The 18,903-nt window shown below is 50.7% G+C and overlaps 1 protein-coding gene across 4 annotated transcripts in view; it reads right to left on the reverse strand.

Annotated features, from left to right (window-relative positions):
• The window catches only part of HM13 (histocompatibility minor 13), a 41,265-nt gene extending 22,762 nt beyond the window's left edge, over window positions 1–18,503 (reverse strand). For 3 of the 4 annotated variants that reach the window (XM_079945015.1, XM_079945016.1, XM_079945014.1), the window contains exons 1-3: window positions 18,232–18,503; window positions 11,119–11,217; window positions 5,667–5,749 (exon numbers count right to left, since the gene is read on the reverse strand). In XM_079945015.1, the coding sequence (XP_079801141.1) occupies window positions 5,667–5,749; window positions 11,119–11,217; window positions 18,232–18,414 (365 nt within the window). In that variant the 5' untranslated portion in view covers window positions 18,415–18,503. The remainder of the gene's footprint in view (window positions 1–5,666; window positions 5,750–11,118; window positions 11,218–18,231) is intronic. The other variant, XM_079945017.1, reaches the window with a different exon arrangement.
• Window positions 18,504–18,903: the final 400 nt, after the last annotated feature.

Raw genomic sequence — 18,903 nt, forward strand, 5'->3', positions numbered from 1 at the left:
AGTGGGGGCTACTCTTCATTGCGGTGCGTGGGCTTCTCATTGCGGTGGCTTCTCTTGTTGCGGAGCACGGGCTCTAGGCGTGCAGGTTTCAGTAGTTGTGACACACAGGCTCAGCAGTTGTGGCTCGTGGGCTCTGGAGCGCAGGCTCAGTAGTTGTGGCGCACGGGCTTAGTTGCTCTGCGGCATGTGGGATCTTCCCGGACCAGGGCTCGAACCCGTGTCCCCTGCATTGGCAGGTGGACTCTTAACCACTGCGCCACCAGGGAAGTCCCATGAATTCTGCTTTTGACTCTAGGAACGGAAAGATAAACCCCTTGTCCCAATTCCTCAGAAGTCTCTTGTTTATTCCCAAAGCCATTCAGATGTGTTCAATGTGGCAACTCAAAGCTGCAGCATTCCTTTGCATTTTGAGGCTATTAGAGACTTTCCATTAAAATGTCCATCCAGGGCTTCCCTGGTGGCGCAGTGGTTGAGTCTGCCTGCCGATGCAGGGGACACGGGTTCATGCCCCGGTCCGGGAAGATCCCACATGCCGCGGAGCGGCTAGGCCCGTGAGCCATGGCCGCTGAGCCTGTGCGTCCAGAGCCTGTGCTCCACAACGGGAGAGGCCACAATAGTGAGAGGCCCGCGTACTGCAAAAAAAAAAAAAAAAAAAAAGTCCATCCAATCACTCTTTCAAAGGTAGCCTGTTAAACTATTTTAAAGTTTTTGAAACCCCATAAAAATCCAGCACATTCCTCTCTCTCTCTAGCAGTTAGCAGACCCAGAGCCAGCCGGAGTTGACTATAAAGTACACTATTCTGGTGATTTGTTTTAACTATTTCCTTTAATTTTCAGTTTCCCAGAACACTTAGCTATGTTGACATGAGGCAATTCCTTCTAGGTGATCCCTTAAATATTATATAAACTATGCCAACACAGATAAAGCATAAACAGTATAATGTGAATTATTGTTACCTGCACCTCTTACTTCAATAATAAGCATGGTGTCAGCTTTGTAATCCAAATAAAAGGAATTAAATATGGGAAAAAAAAGAATGCATATTCCTGGACTCCCTTCCAGACCTATTAAGTCAGATGACCTGACGGACACCCCACTCCATGACCTGTCAGGCCTGGGATTTTTACGAACTCAGCCGGACTTGATGAGCTAGATGAATCACAGCCCCTTGGGTGGGAGCAACCTCACATTCACTCCTTCCGTGAGGCCTCTGTTGCTCACGATGGGCTTGGCCTTGTCTCTGGAAGCATTCTCTCTGATTACGCAGCATGGTCCACTTCCTGGCCAGGCAGGGAGCAGAGACTTTCTTTTCTGGATCACCTTCAGAGAAGGAACAGAAAACTAGGGGCTTCTGCTCAGCCTGGTGCGGCAGCATCGTGGAGTGGACACAAGCTTGGGGGGCCATGTGAGGCCATGTGAGGCCCTGGGCGAGCCACTTTAGTGGCTCAGTCTCCTTGGTTATATGTGGGGATAATACCACCTGACTCAAAGGGTTGCTGTGAAGGTAGGAGAGAAGGTGGGGAGAAGTTTAGCCCAGCACTGGATCCTCAACAGGGGTCATAAGAACTGTGAGTGTCCATCATCGCTGGCACTTGTCCAGAGCCTGAGCTCGAAAGCAGTTGGCAACACCAGAACAGACCGACAACGACTGATGGGGTAGGCAAATCCAGAATGGTGCTCCCAGCTGTAGGAAAATGGACCCAGGCCGAGTGGTACCGAGGGCACGGTGGTAAAGGCAGGGAAAAGGGAGCTGTCCAAGACCCTGGGGCTTGGAGGAAGAAACTATGGATTAAGAACCATCTCTGGGCCTCAGTTTCCCCACCTGTCCAACAGCCAATCCCTCCCAGTCTGCAGGGCTGTGGCGTGAATGATGAGAGGGCTTCGTGATTATGTGGAGACATGGTCAGCACAAGGATGCAATTGGGAGTGGGTTTCTACAAATGGGCTCTGAGCAGGTGGGAGGCAGCAGCTGGGATGGATGAGGCTGGAAGCTACTTTCAGCTCAGTTTGCTGAATCACTTTTAGGGAGTTTGAAGCCAGAGGGTGTGTGCAGAGGCAGAGAGAAGGCCTGAGGCGCTAAGCCCTTCACTCCAGCCTGGCATCTGCCTTAGGAGCTCAACCAGCAGAATGCAGTGGTTACGAGTATGGACTCTGGAGCCAGGCTTCCTGGGTTCAACGCCTGGCCCTGCCACTGAGCTGTGTGACCTTGGCAAAGTGACTTAACTGTTCTGTGCAACTGTTTCCTCGTTTGGAACACTGTAACGTAGGGATATTAAGAGGGTTATACGAATGCCTGGCACCCTGTAAGCTTCACTGCAGCTTCAACTCCAAGTAGGAAGTCTGTAGACTGATGTCTTTGTTATCTCGAGAAAAGAGGGGCTGCTGGGTAACACATGGTAAGAGTCAAGCAACCTGGCCGGTGTGAGCCTGCCTTGAGGGCAGGAGTCCCGACTTACGCCTTCGCTACACTCATGCCAGGCTTGGGGCCTGGGAGGCAGCTAGGAAACGCTTGCGGAACGCCTCTGAATGCGGGCTTTTGTAGCAGGCAGAGACTCCTTCCGGCCCTCGATGGCTCATGCCAAGCCTAAAGGCCACTGCTTCCTGCTGGGAAATCACATCCTGGTGCACTCCTCCCCTGGGGGTGAAGGCAAGGGTCAGTGAAACAGGTGATGTGGCCTCGCCCCCCTGGGGTGGCAGAACCTCTTCGTCTAAAGGTCATCTGGGTGGGATATGAACTTAAGAGGTGATAAAAATAAGCTGTGGTTCCCTTGGCAGGAAGGATGTTGGCATGGGCTTGAGTCTTGGTGACCGTACAAGGTGAAGGCAGGCTGTGAGCCCTCGCCTTCCTCCAAAACCTCAAGCTGTGCTATCTTTGCAGGGAGGCTTGAGGCGGCCGCGGGAAGTGGAAGGAATCCCACGAGCGTCTCTGCCTGGGCTATGCAGCTCCGGGCTCAGCTTCCACAGCCTCTCAGCAGGCCTCTCCTCTGCCAGTCCTCGGGAGACCACAGGCCCACCAGAGAGGGTGCCCAGGCCCCTGTCTTTAAGTTCCCTCTCCCCCTCACTTTTGCCAGACCGGAAAGACTACCTGGCCGTGGAGTTAGACAGACCTGGGCTCAAAACTTCACTCTGCTCCTAGCAGCTACGAAGCTCTCTGAGCCTCAGTTTTCCTGTCTTGAATCTCCAGACCTTGTTTGGATCCTGAGGCAGGTCTGAGTTTGTGGATACATATAAACAATTCATCAAAATCCTAACAACACTGTAGACCTCTCTGAGAAAATATTTAAGAAAATTCAATTTGATTGAAGAAAAGTCAATTTAATTCTTAGATCAACTACCTAAATAGCATGATTAAACTATGCCCTTCCCCTTTTCTACTAAAATTATTTTCATCTGATTCAGTTCTTTTCCATGTACATTTTACAGTAATGAGTTCTTTCATCCCAGCTTTTAGCCCGTATCAATTTTTTTCAGAGGATAGCTCGGACCCTGAATGGTGAGTTCCCTTTATGCCCATGGCCACCCATTATTTTCATAAGGTCTAATCTTCCCAGGTCAAACTGTGTGCTCTAAATCTTATCAAGAAAATGATTCTTCTGTTAATTTTTAGTCACTAACAAATTTTACCATGTGCAGTTTTAGTTGCTTTGGTTCTATTTTCTTTGATAATTTCTAACAGTAAGAATTATGAATTGGTTAAAAGACAGACAACTGTTTCTTGGCTAATCCACGGGAAATTTGGGACACTGTTCCTCAGTTACTATTCTAAAAGGGAAAAAAAGGTCTCTGGTGTCAAAATGACACAGGCTCAAAATACCCTGCTCGTACTGATTGTAGGATTGTTGAGATCAAGTGAAATGATCCGTTCCTCAGCACACGGCTGAACAAAATATACTGGGTTCTTGCACTCTGAGGTGGTGGCTGGGCTGTGGGGAGGACTGGGCTCTTAAGGCTCTTGTAGATGCTGGGGGGTGGGGGGAGATGGGCTAGAATTGGGGGGGGATCCAAACCAGCATGGGAAGTGACTGCTCCCACACCGGTCCATCAGGAAAGGACAGGTCTGTCCCTTGAGGAAGGGTGACTGGGTCTGCCACTATCTTGCTGGGTCCTGGTCAGTCAGGCTCTCTGGGTTTCCACCCTAAAAGGATGGCGGGGCTGGCGGGAGTGGGGGCGCTGGAACAAGGCCTTGTGGGTGAAGGTAGGTGTAGTTGGAGACAACACTGAACTCAGTCCCAGCTGTGTGAACTCGGGCCAGCCGCTCACTCTCAGTGCGCTTGGCACTTGCTCTGGGCAGGTCACAGACGTGCTCGCTTGATCCTTCCCACGCCCCTGCGAGGAGGTGCTCGCAGCATCTCCATTTTATAGGTGAAGAAACTGATGCTAGGAAAGCTTGAGTAACTTGCACAAATAACAGAGCCTTGGTTCCAGGGCCATGTGCCTTTTGAGCCTATGCTCCTGACTTCCAGGGTCCCGCTTAGAGGAACGAGGCTAAACTCCCCCTGGCTCTGCACGCTTCCGCGAGGACCCTGCTCTTTCTCTCTGACTGTTCTGGGAGATCCCGCCTGCACTGTCAACGTGCACAGGCCTTCCAGCTCCTGGCCTGGCATCTCCCTCCTACACCCTCTTCCGGGTTTCCTACCCTTCGGAGTTGAGTCCAAGTTGTGTTCCTGCCTTCTGGAAACTTTTCCTGGTGTGCTGGCCACCTCTGTGGTTCTCAGCCCGAGGCTGTACCTCCTCGAGAGCCCAGATGGAAATAGACTGGGATGCTTTTGTAGTCACAGTGAGGGGGTGTGCTGGGGGCGCAACTCCCATTTGGTAAGCAGCCCCGCCCGAGGACCGGGGGCTTAGACCCTTCATCCCCACTGAACTGACACAACGTGCGGCAGTCTGAGCAGGGTGGCAGTGAAAAGAGGATGGGCTCTGGGGCCACAGAAACTTAGGTTTGAATCTTGGCTCTGCTGCTTATCAGCTGTGTTGTCCTAGCAAATTTCTTAACCTCTCTGAGCTTCAGTTTCTGAATGTAACAGATAATAATAATAATAATAACAACGGCTAACATTTATTGAACACACTGAGTGCCAGACACTGTGCTAAAAGCTTTCCACATGACCCATAAGGAAGGTACTATCAGTTTTCTTCACGTTCAGGTGAGGAAATTGAGCCCAGAGAGATTAAGTAAACTGCCCAAAGTCACAGGGCTATTAAGTGGCAGAGTCTGGATTCAAAGTCAGGTAGTGAAATTCCAGAGCCTGTGCTCCTAACTTCTCTCGATACTGCCTCGCTCTCTTATGAGCTGAGACCACGTGTGAGAGGCCAGCTTAGTGCGTGTGCAGCAACTATGACACCTCGCAGGCGGCAATGGCATCACTCTTCTCAGTACTGTGACAACTACCATGACATTACTGTTCACAAATAACTTTCCCAACAACCGTGGTGGGAAATACCCACTGGATATTCTTACCATTCCTTGTAAAGAAACTGTGGCCCAGAGAGGTTATGGTTCTTGTTCTAGGTCACCCACGGTATAACACAGGGGAAAGATTCCCTTGGATTTTACAGCCAGGATTCAAACCTGGCTCTGAATGACGCCAAAGGTCATGTTCTCATCCGAGACCCTGTACTTGCTCTTGCGAAAGCCGCTTCAAATGCCGCAGAGATGCCTTCTGACCTGATGGTGTGCGACAGGGCCAGGATTCCCAGCACGAAGAAATACATGGACAGCAAGAGGTTGATGTACTCCTGGGAGAATATCTGAGGCAGAAATACAAAGAGAAACAGGAAGTCAGGGTTGCCAGTGGCTATGGGGAAACCAGAGTCCACGCTTCTCTTCTGGAGTTGGGGAATGGTGTCAGAAAGACTCTCAAATGGTACTGGGGGGCCTTCTAGTTTCTATGGCAACAGGGAAAAAGGAAGGAACTTCAAGCCCTCAGATGCACCTCCCAAAGGAGTCTGTAGGTTTGCGCTTGGTGGCTCCATTATTGGCAGACAGGCAATATTGTGTGCGTGTCGAGGGTCCTGCATGGGGGAGGGGAGTCTGAAGTTCAGAGTCCCAAGAGAGCCGTCTGAACCTCAGAATGCACTCTTCCAAGCCTCCTTCTCTCTGCTCAAAATCTAGGGAGCCCCCTACAGCGGCCACACAGTTGAGTCATCTGCACCCTGTTCCATTCTCCATGCTCTTCTGGACGAGCCCTCCCCCAGTGATTCTGAAGCTCTGATGGCAGGCCCTCACAGCTGCTTCTTGGTCCTGTTATTGTTAGGTGAACCCAAGGAACGTTGCCTCTCGCAGGGCTAAAGCCAGTGGTCACATGTTGTTAATGCTGGACTTCAGGCAGGCTGCGCCATATGGCTCCATGGTTGCTGCACTGTCTTTTTTTTCATAAATTTACTTTTATTTATTTTTGGCTGTGTTGGGTCTTTGTTGCTGCATGTGGGCTTTCTCTAGTTGCAGCGAGTGGTGGCTACTCTTCATTGCGTTGTGGCGCGCGGGCTTCTCACTGCAGTGGCTTCTCTTGTTGCGGAGCACGGGCTCTAGGCACGTGGGCTTCAGTAGTTGTGGCACATGGGCTCAGCAGTTGTGGCTCACGGGCTCTAGAGCGCAGGCTCCGTAGTTGTGGCGCATGGGCTTAGTTGCTCCACGGCATGTGGGATCTTCCTGGACCAGGGCTCAAACCTGTGTCCCCTGCATTGGCAGGCAGATTCTTAACCACTGCGCCACCAGGGAAGCCCTGCATCGTCTTCTAATTTGTTACTGTGAGGCTTTCTAACTGGGAGGGAATAATGTGCTGTGGTGTGGGGTCTGGGGCCACTGGCCACTCTCAAGTAGGGACCTGTTTAAACCTCTGTCTGAGCCCCTCGATCTGCTGCTTAATGCCTCTCAGCAGCTTCCCTCTGCTCCCACGAGCTCAAGGCCCACATCCTCCCCCTGGCCTCTCGTGCTCTCGTGGTGACCACCACAGGCCTCCTCAGCCGCTCCTTCTCGTTCTCCGTGCTGTGGCCACACTGGCCTTGTTGTGCCACATTCCCACCCGCGGGCAGCCCATGTACATGCCTCTCTGCTGCCCAGGACGCTCTCCTCTCCTCACCCAGGTTGCCAAGCAGTTTTCCTTGACGTGACCTCCGTTAATTCAGCTCATGTTTACCGACTGTCTGCTACGTGCAGTGCATCGTGCTCAGCACTGGAATAGGCAGAGAAGTCCCTGCTCTCATGGAGTTCATGTGCCAGTGAGGGAGACTCTCACGAGATGAACATGCAATACACTGTCCGGTGGAGATGGGCGCTAAGAAGAAAAGCAAAGCAGGGCAAGGAGGCCGGGGGTGGGGGTGGGGCATCACACAGGGGGCCTGGGAAAGCCTCCGACACTGACTTCATTTAGGAGTAGAGCCCTTAACGAAGTAAGGGAGCGGCTGTGAGGATACCTGGGGGAAGAGCCTTTGAGGTGGAGGGAAGGGTGAGTGCAAAGGTCCTGAGGTGGGCATGCGTTCATGTGTGCAGGGGACGGTGAGGGCCTGTGGCCAGGAGCCAAGGTAGGAAGGAGAGTGTCAGGAGACGAGGCTGGGAAGGTAAGAGGGAGATGGACCGTGAAAAAGGCTTTAGCTTCGTCTGGGTAAGACAGGCCGGTACTGCAGGGCTGAGGGCAAGGCTGTGATCTGATCTGACGGCCTGAGAGGATCCCTCTGCTGCTGTGTGGAAGGCAGACTCCACAGGGCAAAAGTCAAGGCCGACAGCCCAGCGAGCGAGCTGCATCCAGGAGGATGGTGCCCTGGGCTAGGGGGCAGGAGGGATGTGATGAGCCAGGGTCGGATCCCCGATCAGCTCTGGACTAGCGAAGTGGGTTGTGCCCAGGGCTGCGTGCTGAGAGGAGGGAGGAACCCTCCTAGTTCGGCCGAGCAGTGAGGTGGGTGAGGTGCTGCTGTCTGAGACTGGGGCGTGGGCAGGAGCAGATTCTTCCGTGCTCTTCTGGTGCTACAGACCCCGCCTTCACACCACTTTCTAGGACTGTCACTTCGCATTTATCTGTGTGACTGCTTGACCGGTGTCTGTCTCCACCACTTAACAAGAAGCTCCCTGAGGGCAGGGGTGGGCCAGCTGTTTTCCTCACTGCAGTGTCCCCAGCACCCAGCACAGGATCTGGTGTGTGTCTGTAGAATGACCGAATGGACGAGCACATCAGTGGCTACAGTGTGAATGCTGCTACCCACACAGGCGTGTGGACCGTGTTTACCCGTGAAGACATGGTGTCCTCTCACACAGTGTTCTTTCAACGTGGGTCCTGGGGAGAAATTTCTCTCTGGCCACACCTTTGAGCTTCTGGTCGGCTTGACTGTGTGGACTATGAATTGTACACCAAGTCTCACTTCCTTTGTGCTTTGGCTGCTAGAAAATCAGAGTCACGCCTGTGGTCAGAGGCACTTCTGGCAAGAGTACAAGTCTTTAGACTTTAGAGCATGGGGTCTGGGTATGGTCCTCACCCAGAGCTTCACTGTCTTTTCCTATTTTATTTTTTCTCCTTTACCCCAGTTTTTTCCTTTATTATTTTTCTTATGCTGTTGGATTTAATTTTTATAAGTTGCCTCAAAGCAATCAGGTTTAAATGAGGTGGGATAAGGTAAATTTTATGATTTTGAGAAATGCAACCAACTCCAGTGCCCCAACCAGGAAAGGAGGAGGAAAGGGGCAGAGTGAGAGCCACTGTTAAGCAAACCACAACCAGCGGTCAGTCTGGAGTTTGGAAGGGATCTGGTGGCCGTGCTATCCAGGCAGCTGCCTTTCAGACATCTCAACAAGGACACTCTGGTGACTTGGGAGGAGGTATGCTGTGTCCTCTGGCACAAGGCAGGCTGGGGCTTACCTGCCTGGAGAGGAGGACAGGCTGAGCAACAGGCGTCCGGAGCCTTAAATAAAAATGTTCACACCCTCTGCTGCCAGAAAGTCCTTTCTGGGGAATCTAGCCTAAGGAGAGAATCCTAAATACTAAAAATGTTAGATGGTCCTGAAGCAAAGGCCTGGGTGTATATTCCTAGCACTTAGCACAGCAGAGACTCGAGAAATATCTGCCAAAAGCCAAGTCGGAGGCAATGAGCTAGATGTGTACAGAGCCACAGAGAGATCTCAGCAGCACAGGGGAGAGGAGAAGGAACACAGTTCTACTTACGGAAACCAGACTCTCACTAAATACACACAGATACGTTAACACCATATATTTTATAAAAAGAAACACATCCAAGGACACAAATCAAACGCATTAGGGCAGGTGCCTCTGGTGAAGGGAAATGAAGGTGGCAAATGGAGATGGGCATCAGGGTGAAGGTGGTGAAGGAAACAAGGAGGGGCCCTCGCGTGGGCCGACGCCAGCGCGCTGTGAACCGAAGCATATGATAAATTCGCCTCTCCTCCCGAGGTCCAGGGAAAAAATCAGTGAGTATCTAACGTTATTGGATGCACTCTTACTTATAAGAGTAAAAATCAGAACGATATTTTCTGTTTAAAGTGAGGGGGATGCTATAAGTCAGTCGTGGTGTATCTGCTTGTGGGGATATTCTGAAATCATTAAGAAGAGCAGTTCTGATCCAATAATGAGGGAGTGATGGAACAGGAAGCAGGCGTTAAAAATTATGTTTCTGACTCACTCACAGACTGGTAAAAATAAAGAGCTTTGATGCGAGTCAGTATAGGTGGGAGTACAGTGAAGCCAGCACACTTGTAACTGTTGGTGGAAATGTAAATTGGTACAATCAGAGGGATCTGGCACCAACTATTCCAGATGCTGTTTGATCTGGTAATGCTACTGCAGATATACTTGCCAGATACTTACACGAGGATGCTCATGGCAGCAGTGCTGGGACATCCCACCACTGAATGCCCCTCGGGGGCACATCCACGAAACACAACCACAAGCAGCTGTTATAGAAAATGAGGTAGCTCTGACTGTGTGGATACAAAAATATCTCCCTGGTAAGAACCATATGTTCGATACATATATTTGTTTTAAAATTGTTACCTAAATGTAGACCTATGCATAACAGAATGAGGCACAAGGAACTACGCTGGGGAGAGGACTATGGCTCGTTTGCACCTTCCCTTAGATTGAAAAACATTTTCTTAAACTATGTTTATGTATTTTTAAAATGTGAATTAAAAGTTATCCTTGAGGAGGGATTTCCCTGGTGGTCCAGTGGTTAGGACTCTGCGCTTCCACTGCAAGGGGCACGGGTTCGATCCCTGGTCGGGGAACTCAGATCCCATGTGCCGAGCAGCGTGGCCGGGGTGGGGGGTTGGTGGTGGTGGAAGTTATCCTTGAGGAATTTTCAATGACCAGGAAAAAAGTGCTTGTAATGTATTATTAAAAAAAAAAGTTATAAAATGATTACCATTAGGTTAAAAATACGATTATGAAAAGCCTGAAAGGAGATATGCCAAAACGTTAATAGTGATTACCTCTGTGTATTTCCCTCTCTTTAAGTTTTCTGCATATGTTACTTTTATAATCAGAAAACAGTACATGTTATATTAAAAAAAAAATGAGAGTTTGCAGTAACATGAGAAAATGCTCACGATGTAATTAATGTGAAGTGAGAAAAGCAGCTACAGGACTGAATACACCACATGTTCACAGCTATGGAGGAACCATGCACAGGGAAAAGCAGAGGAAGGACACACCTCCAAAGGGACTCTGTGACTGTCTCTGGCAGGGGGGTTTTGGATGGCTGCTGTTTTCCCCTTTTTACTTTTCTGTGTTTTCCAGGTTTTCAACACTGAGCCTGTGTAACTTTTATTGGGAAAATAAACCTCGATAAATTAAAAAAAAAAAGCAATTAGTATGGTAGAGGTATGTCCGAGACATAGCTATACCCCACCCCAATATGAAGAGTACAATGAAACCAAACCGGTATCAGGAAAACAAAACAGAAAGCTCCTCGAAGAAGGGAAATAAAGACTGGTGGGAAGTGGCCCCCGACATCACAGTGGGGTCTCTGGGTAGTGGGCCTAAGGGTAAATTGTTATTTTTCCTGCTCTTTATTTTCTATAAATGAACATGCATGTCTCCTGTGATGGGAAAAATAAAACAAAATCAAATAAGGTTATTCAAACCCAATGCTACAACAGGTGACAAAGGACTTACTTTGAAGAAGAGGTAGAGCCCCAAGAGCGTGCAGCTGGCGATGATGGGGAACCGGGCAGCGTCCCGGCTGGTGATGGTCTCGGGCATGTCCGAGGCATTCTAGACGAGAGAAGAAAGGCCCTGCTGAGTGCGGGGAGTGCTTCTGGCCTCTGAGGGTTGGATGCTGGCAGGAATTTGGTGCCCCAACAGCTCGTTCATCTCCTTCCCCTCCTGCCATCACTGAGTTGCCTCAGGGCTTTGCAAGTGCTGTTCCCTCTGCCCGGGCTGCGGACCACCCAACCTGGGGCAGGACGCTCTGATCCCATCGTCTTGCTATTGAGGAGACCTGCACTCCAACAGGGACAGTTCCTGGGAGGACCCAGGGCACATGCGGCAGAGGCAATGGGTACATAATAACTGAAAGAGAAAACCCTGGACACTGGTGACAAGAGAGCAGTTCTGGGCCTCGCGAGGACTACCTCCAGTTTTCTTATGGATTAGTTGAGATGTAAATATGATCAGTCTTTTATCCAGTAGGCAGTGAATATTATGAGTGGAAATAAACCAACAAAACACAAAACTTAACAATGGCTAAAACTGAGTATGGGAAGACACCAACTGCAAGGAGAAGCAAATCTGGACAAAACTCAACTCAAGAAGTGTGACTGCGAAAACTGAATCTGGTCAGAGTAAAAGCCACCTTTAAATTCACAATGGCAGATGCAATAGTTGGCAAGAATGTGATCTAGGTGAAGAGCTGACGGAGGATAAATATTTACAGGAAAAACAACTGAAGGCAATCAAAATCATTTCAGTATTATCAAAATGGAAAAAAATTGGAAATAGAGTAACAGTGCAACATAGAAAATTAAGTCAGCTCCATGGAATTCGTGACAGAAGACTTTCGAATGCAAATCCATCATAGTAGTATGATTCTGGTTTAAATTTATATTAAAAATGTTTTTTAGTCAAGTGGGGAGGCCCTTAACCAAACCCCAACATATGCATGGCTGAGGCGGCCCAGGCCCAGGGCTGAAGGTAGACCCGCCCTTGTGGAGCGAGCAGGTAGCTCTGTGTGAGTCACTCTCTGGCAGCTTTGCTGGGAGGGGGGTGGCGGTGGGTGAGCAGCAGGGACATGGAGAGGCGGGGTCATCTTCCTTCCCTCTTCTCTCCCAGCCCTTGGTTTCTGCTTTCGGCAGCACTGTGCTGTGGGGTCTGGGCAAATTCATTGCCCTCTCTGTGTACCTCCATAAAATCATTATATTTCCTGTGTAGCAGCAGGGTGGGCACAAAAATAAATGAGCTCCTGACCATAAAGAGTTCACAGGCAGGTAGGCCAAGACCTTGACATGTAAACAGAGTATCACCGCATACTGTGACATGTGACAGAACAGAGACACGCATACTGCGGTGGTACGTGGCATGAGCGCCCAGTGGTGGAGGGAGGGCTCTGATGTCAGCAGGCCCAGCTGCACTCCCAGCTCTGCTTCTTTCCAGGTTTGGGACCTTGGGGAAGTTAACTTCCTTCTCAGAGCCTCAATTTCCTCAGCTGTAAAATGGGGTGACAGGATTTGATGATTTTTTTTCCCCACAGCACTGGAAGTACTTGTGTTGTGCCTTGAGCTTCCTACAAGTTGTATAAACTATTTGTATTATTCTTATGTAGAAGGGATTCATGAGAAAGCAGACAGGACACTACTTTCGCAAGGAAGCAGGGGAGTGTCAGAGGTGGTTAGAGCAGATATCACTTAAGCAAGGCCTTGAAGGCCAACCACAGGGTCTGGTATGTAGTCGAAGCCAGATAAACGCTGACTAAGTTGAGGAGTTTGCTTTGTGTACGAGGAAGGGAAGCGCTTACCAAGCAGAGGGACCTGTAGATGCAGGCAGGGCACATGGTATGAAAACATTCACGGACTCTGGCTTCACCTACAAACCAGTGTTACCGCTCATTTCCACAGTCATTTCAATTCAGCCCAGGATCCTGGGCGGGAAGAGGCTTAATATTATTCGATGACAAACCAGGCTGGACAGATGCTCCATCACACAGAGGAATCTTGTCTCCTCTGTGGGTGGCTATTGGAAATAGCCCACGTGCAATGTTGAGTCAGAACGGGAGACTTGAAATCTGACCAATGATGACAGTAACACGGATAACACTTACTGAGAGCTTTCTAGGTGCCAAGCATTGTTCTAGGTGCTTTACATGATTTCATCCTCACAGTAACCCCAGGAAGCAGGTACTTTTAAGAGCTCCACTTTACAGATGAAGAGACTGAGGCTCAGAGAGGTGACATAACTTGCTTTAAGGTCACACAGCTGACGAGTGGCAGAGCCAGGATTCACACTGAGGCAGTCTGGTTCCAGAGCCCAAACTCTTGGCTATTACCCCCTAGACGTCCTCTACGTTTTCTATCTGGAAATTTCTGCTGGAAAGTTGTGACAAGATGCTCAGGGAGCCTACGACCTTTCTGAGGAACAGAATCCTGAAGGCAACAGAATCTTTGTAGTTGGAAAAATACAAAAAGTTGTCAGGATTCTCCACTGATTCAATTTGGATTTTTAAACTAGACGTTCTTATGCAAATGCAATGGCTCCTGAAATGCAAAACATACTTGGGGGCGGTGGGGGGGGTTGGGAACTGACACAAAGAGCAGAAATAAATTCAGCTTCCAGTGACATTCTGCACGCTCGTTATCAGGGCGGAAGCAAAAGCAGCGAGGGAAGATGGCTCGCTCAAGTCGTTGGCTCAGCTGGAGCTCTGGGAGTTCTGCTTCCAGGCCATGCCCTAGAAAGGATCCGGAATTCGTGGGCCATTCTGTTACCCCAGGGTCTCCTCTCCTCACTGCCACGTGCACTCACTCACCTGAGCATCTCCTGAACTACCCCCCACCCCAGCCCTTTGCCCCTACTGCAGTCTCCACTAGCACCACCTCACCAGCCCCCTTCCTGCCTGTCACCTCCCCTATCAGGAGCTCTTTCTGAAGGACCTGATCGCATCCCACAACAGCTCAGAAACCTCTGGAGAATGGACTACCAAGCAGCCATCACACAAGAACTGAGGTCACTGCAGGTGGGAGTATAAACTGGTACAACCTCTATGATGGATAATGTGATAAAATCCGTCTAAATCAAACATGCACAGAGCCTTTGACCCTGCAAATCGATTTTAAGGAATTTATCCTACAAATACACAGAAAAGTGTAAAGTAACAAATGTATAAGGAGATTAATTTCATCATGGTTTGCGATAGCAGAAGACTGACACACCTAACTGACCAGTGGAGGACTCCAAATCAGGGGCCCTCACACTTGGGCTCGCATCAGAATCGCCAGGAGGGCTTGTGAACAGATCTGCGTTTCTAACAAGTTCCCAGGTGATAACTGATGCTGCTGGTCCTGAGGTTACATTTTGAGAATCATGGCTGGGGGGTACAGGTGGACACCACACAGCTGTTAAAGAACACAACCGTGCCATGTGTACTGACATATTAGATCTCCAACATGTAAGTGGTGAAAACAGCAAGGTGTAAAAAAGAGTGTATCTATAACAAAATGTAAGTTATGTAGCAAAAAATGGGGGGAAGCATATGCTTATTTCTTTGTAAAGGTACAGAGGCTCTGGATGGATAGCCAAGAAACATGTAACAGGGGCTGCCTCAGGGGAGGGAAACTGCGAAGCTGGGGTGGGAGGGAGATTTCACTTTGTCCCCCTGTACCTTTGGAATTCTACACCTTGGGCGTGCGTGACCTACCCTCCCCGCCATAAAACAAGGTACATCTACATGTACTGACATAGGAAAATGACCAAGACATACTGTTAAGGAAAAAAAAAAGAATCAAGTTTCAGGGCCATTATGTACCGCAAAATCCCATTTTTTACATATGTATGTGCACACAGGCGCATACATGTTTGTATATATACAGAAAAAGGTCTGGAAGCTGGCACACCAAACAGCTAACTGGGTCACTTCCACAGAAGTGGTACTGGGGGGGGCTTTTCCTTTATACTTCTGCGTTGCTTGAATTTTTACAAATGCAAACATGTAGTAACTACGAAGATTAACTGGTGCGTTGCCCTCAGGATTCGGGACCTCAGAATGGCCGCAGGATCCTAGAGCATCTTCCTGTTACATCACCCAAGTACCTGTACTGGGCTCACATCAAACTGCTCACTGCCTCCTGGAAAACACCTGTGGGCCCACGCCTCCCTCTCCTCCTGTCCTACCTGCTGAGCTATCCACCCTGCCAAAGATCACTGCTGCCACCTCTAGCAGTCGGCTGGTCACACAGCTGTTTCTCCTTGGTGACTGCGCTCTGTGAGGGGAGGGCTTGGCCTTCTTTGTCTTGGCACCCCTGGTACCCAGCCCAGAGCAGGAACCCAGTCCAGCTGGCTGAGGGGCTCCTCTGAGTTACAGGCCAAAGGCCTTTGAAGCGATGATGAGTAGCTGTTGCTGGGATTTGCCCCCTTCTGGGAACAGAGGTCTCTGACAGGAATGGGCACTGCTCTCAGATGGCTCTGCCCATGGCTACTTCTTCCCAAGACACTCCTGGACATCTCCTCCCATGATTTCACAACTCGCCCTGCCTGTCATGGACAACTTGCCCCCAGGGAGAATTCTGTCCTCACATGCCCTCTCAGCTGGCTGTGGGGGGTCTAACACTAGCGGGAAATCAAAACTCCTGGGCCCCCAAGCTAACTTTTCTCTCCTTGGCAAATGATTAGAGAAACAACTCAGGGTAGAAAAAGGGCGTCGTTTGGCCTGTCCTCTCCCTAGGCCACTTGCATGGGTCTTCAGAGGCACCTGCATCAAGGAGAGCCCCGGACTAGGACCAGGGACAGCTGGTTCTGCCCCTAATTGGCAGAGAAGTCATTTCTTTGACTCTCAGTTTCTCTGTACAATGGTGTTAATAAAACTGGCTCTGCCTGTCTCACTCAGTTGCTGGGAGAATCAGAGGGCGAAGGCTTGTAAACTTTAGAATACCCTGGTTACTGGTGGTGGGAGGCTACTAAGGGTCAGGCTGTTTGCAATTCCATGCACAGTCTTCCAGCACCCCTGTCTTGCCGGAGATGCTGGGGAGAGGTATTTAGATGCTTCAGTAGATCGAAAGCTCTCTTCTATCCCTACCCTCTGCTCCAACCACTCCAGACCTTCCACCATCAACTAAACTGCCTCGTACAGCTGCTTTCCTGGTTTCCTCTGCCTCGAATGTCTTCTGGGGGAAATTCGACCTCTACCTCAAGGCTCCAGCCCACCTCCAGCACAAAGCTGCCCTGCCCTGCCCCAGGTGTGTTCAATCTTTCTCCCTAAAGCCTGCAGCACTACCTGTACCACAATCACAGATCTCGTTATTCCTCTCTCATCCAGACACCTAAACTCCTTGGTGACAGGGCTCTGACCCACTCATCTTTGCAGCACCCATCTGCCGTGGACAACAGTGGAGGTTCAGGAAATTCTGTTGTCTGGAAGGTGTTTTCTGAAGAGATTACTAATCCATGTGTAGATGGTGCCAAGGAGAATTACTCAGTATAGGGAGCCCCTCACATCAAGTGCCCAGCTCACTCCTTGCTGCCCTTCACCTTCTTTGTCCTGATCTATTTCAGAACATCTCCCTGTACCAAGTGTTTGCCCGAAGCAAAGGTAGGGAGGATGAAAGCCACCAGAACTCTGCTTAGAAGAGGCAGAATTGTACGGAAAATGGGGCCACCTAAGCGTGACCAATCCCCTTTGCATCTGACCACAGAGGGAACCAGCCTCAAGTTCTCTGATCTTGAGAAAGGAAGGTGGCAGGCCTCGGCCACTGCTCAAGTTGAGTAATGTTTTGAGAACCTGGGCTTGAGCAGTTTCAAAAGTGGCAGCTCCTCTATGGGTCTGCCCTCTTTGGGTACCACGGCTTCCGCTAAGGTTCAACTTCAGGTCTGGGTGGGGGAGGAGCAGCAGGGAGCTGCAGATCAGGAGGTGGTGGAGGATGATGGGAGAGGCTGCCAGGAAGTGAGAAGTCACTGGTGCAACGGGCTAGAGAGGGCTTAATATCGGGAAGAAGGGTAACAGAGAGGAAGTCAGAAGGTGGAAGGCCCTGGGGTCCTCTTAGGTATCCAATGGGACAGATGTTGAAGGACAGGGATGAGCTCTGGCCCAGTCTCACAAGAGAGGCCTACAGCAGCTCACTTACTCAGCAGGTAAGCCCAATTTGGTGGAAAGACTGTCTTAAGGGGCATGAGAAGAGCTACTTTGAGGTAGGGTCTGGGGTGGGACCAGGGTCAGGGTTAGGGGTTAGGAATAGGGTCTGGGCTCAGGCTCGGACAGGTCCGAGCTTGGGTGTAGTCAGGGAGAGGAAACCAGCAAACCAGGGGTCTATGGCTGGTTAAAAAGAGAGGCACCAAAGTGCCAGGTCCTGAGGAGTTGTGTGACCGGAACTGGTTCCAGAAAGTGATGCAAAAAACTAGGAGCTGAGCTGGGGGTTCCAGGAGCTAATATTCCTGTGTTAGTTTTTTTTTTTTTTTTTTTAGGTGGGGCAAAGGCTTGATCTGGGGGTTCTAGGAGAGCACTCTATGGGTCACAGATTCCAGCTGGGCAGGTGTCAGAGTCTAGGGATGAGCCTGGGTGCCAGAATTTGCCCTGGGTTAGGGTGAGGAATGACAAGAGGCTGTACTATTCAGGAGGTGTCAGAACCAGTGCCCCATCAGATACAGATGGATGTTGACCCAGAGCCTGGGATGGGGTGACTGTCCCAGATGGGATGAACAGCCAGAGCAGAGCGTGAGGCTGGTCTGGCTGGGTCCAGCAGGCTCAAAACAATTAGTACCCGAATCACAGTGTCAGGGTCGGCCAACAGTGCTTCCAGCATGGTGCACAGAGGGAGGGATGTGTCAAGGTCCGAACGGGGGTGGAAACCGCTCCCTATTTGAGAAAGGTGTCAGTACCCGGTTCGCGGATCGGTGCCCAGATCCTGGGGCACCTAAGGTCAGCCCTGGGATGTGGGCCCGGGTTGGGGATGCGGTGGTGAGCAATGCTGGGAAGGGTCAGTGTCCGGGCAGAGGAAGTGTCTGTCCCGTCCAGGGCGGGCGGGGGAAGGGTCCGTGCCAGCCGTGTCAGGGTGGGAGGTGGACAGCGCCCGGCTTTGCCGCTGACCCTACCTTGCCGCGGGCGCAGCGCACGGAGCGCAGGGCGCCGAAGAAGATGGGCAGCAGCGCCATGAGCAGGAGGCTGCCATAGGCCAGCGCGATGCCCTCGGGCGTGGAAGGCGGCCGCGTCGTGCCGTTGGTTGGGCCGCCTGCCTCGACACTGCCGTTATGCGGGTCGCTGAGGGCCGAGTCCATGGCAAGGCTGCACTCGGGGTCCGACTCCAGGTCCGGCAGCTGCAGCAGAGACGCAGAAGGGAAGACGGGCTATGCGTGGAAAGCCACGTTCCCCTAAAGAAACAGGAAGTGACGTGCTTCCCTCGCCGGCCTGCGCCGCGCACGCGTGCGCGTTCACGTCTCCCCGCCCGCGCGCCCTCTAGCGGTGGCGGAGGGACAGGCGGCCGGTTGCTAAGCAACTTGCTGGTAGCAGGGAGAGGAACACTGGACCACTGCGGTGGATATCCATCCCTAGGGAGACCTGAGGACCCCATTCCCTAGTCCCAGTCAACCTCCTTAACTCCAGGACACTAATAACTAAGAATTTGTTTACTCATGCAGGCATTCATCCAATATTTAATCATTCCCTCACTCCTTAAGTATTTGGGTATCCCATCATATCCAGGCACTGTCCTAGGCTCTGGGGACACAGAAGGGAACAATATAGGCAAAAGTCCGTCCCTGCCCTCA

This window comes from Stenella coeruleoalba, assembly GCF_951394435.1.
Source record: "Stenella coeruleoalba genome assembly, chromosome: 15".
Lineage (NCBI taxonomy): Eukaryota > Metazoa > Chordata > Mammalia > Artiodactyla > Delphinidae > Stenella > Stenella coeruleoalba.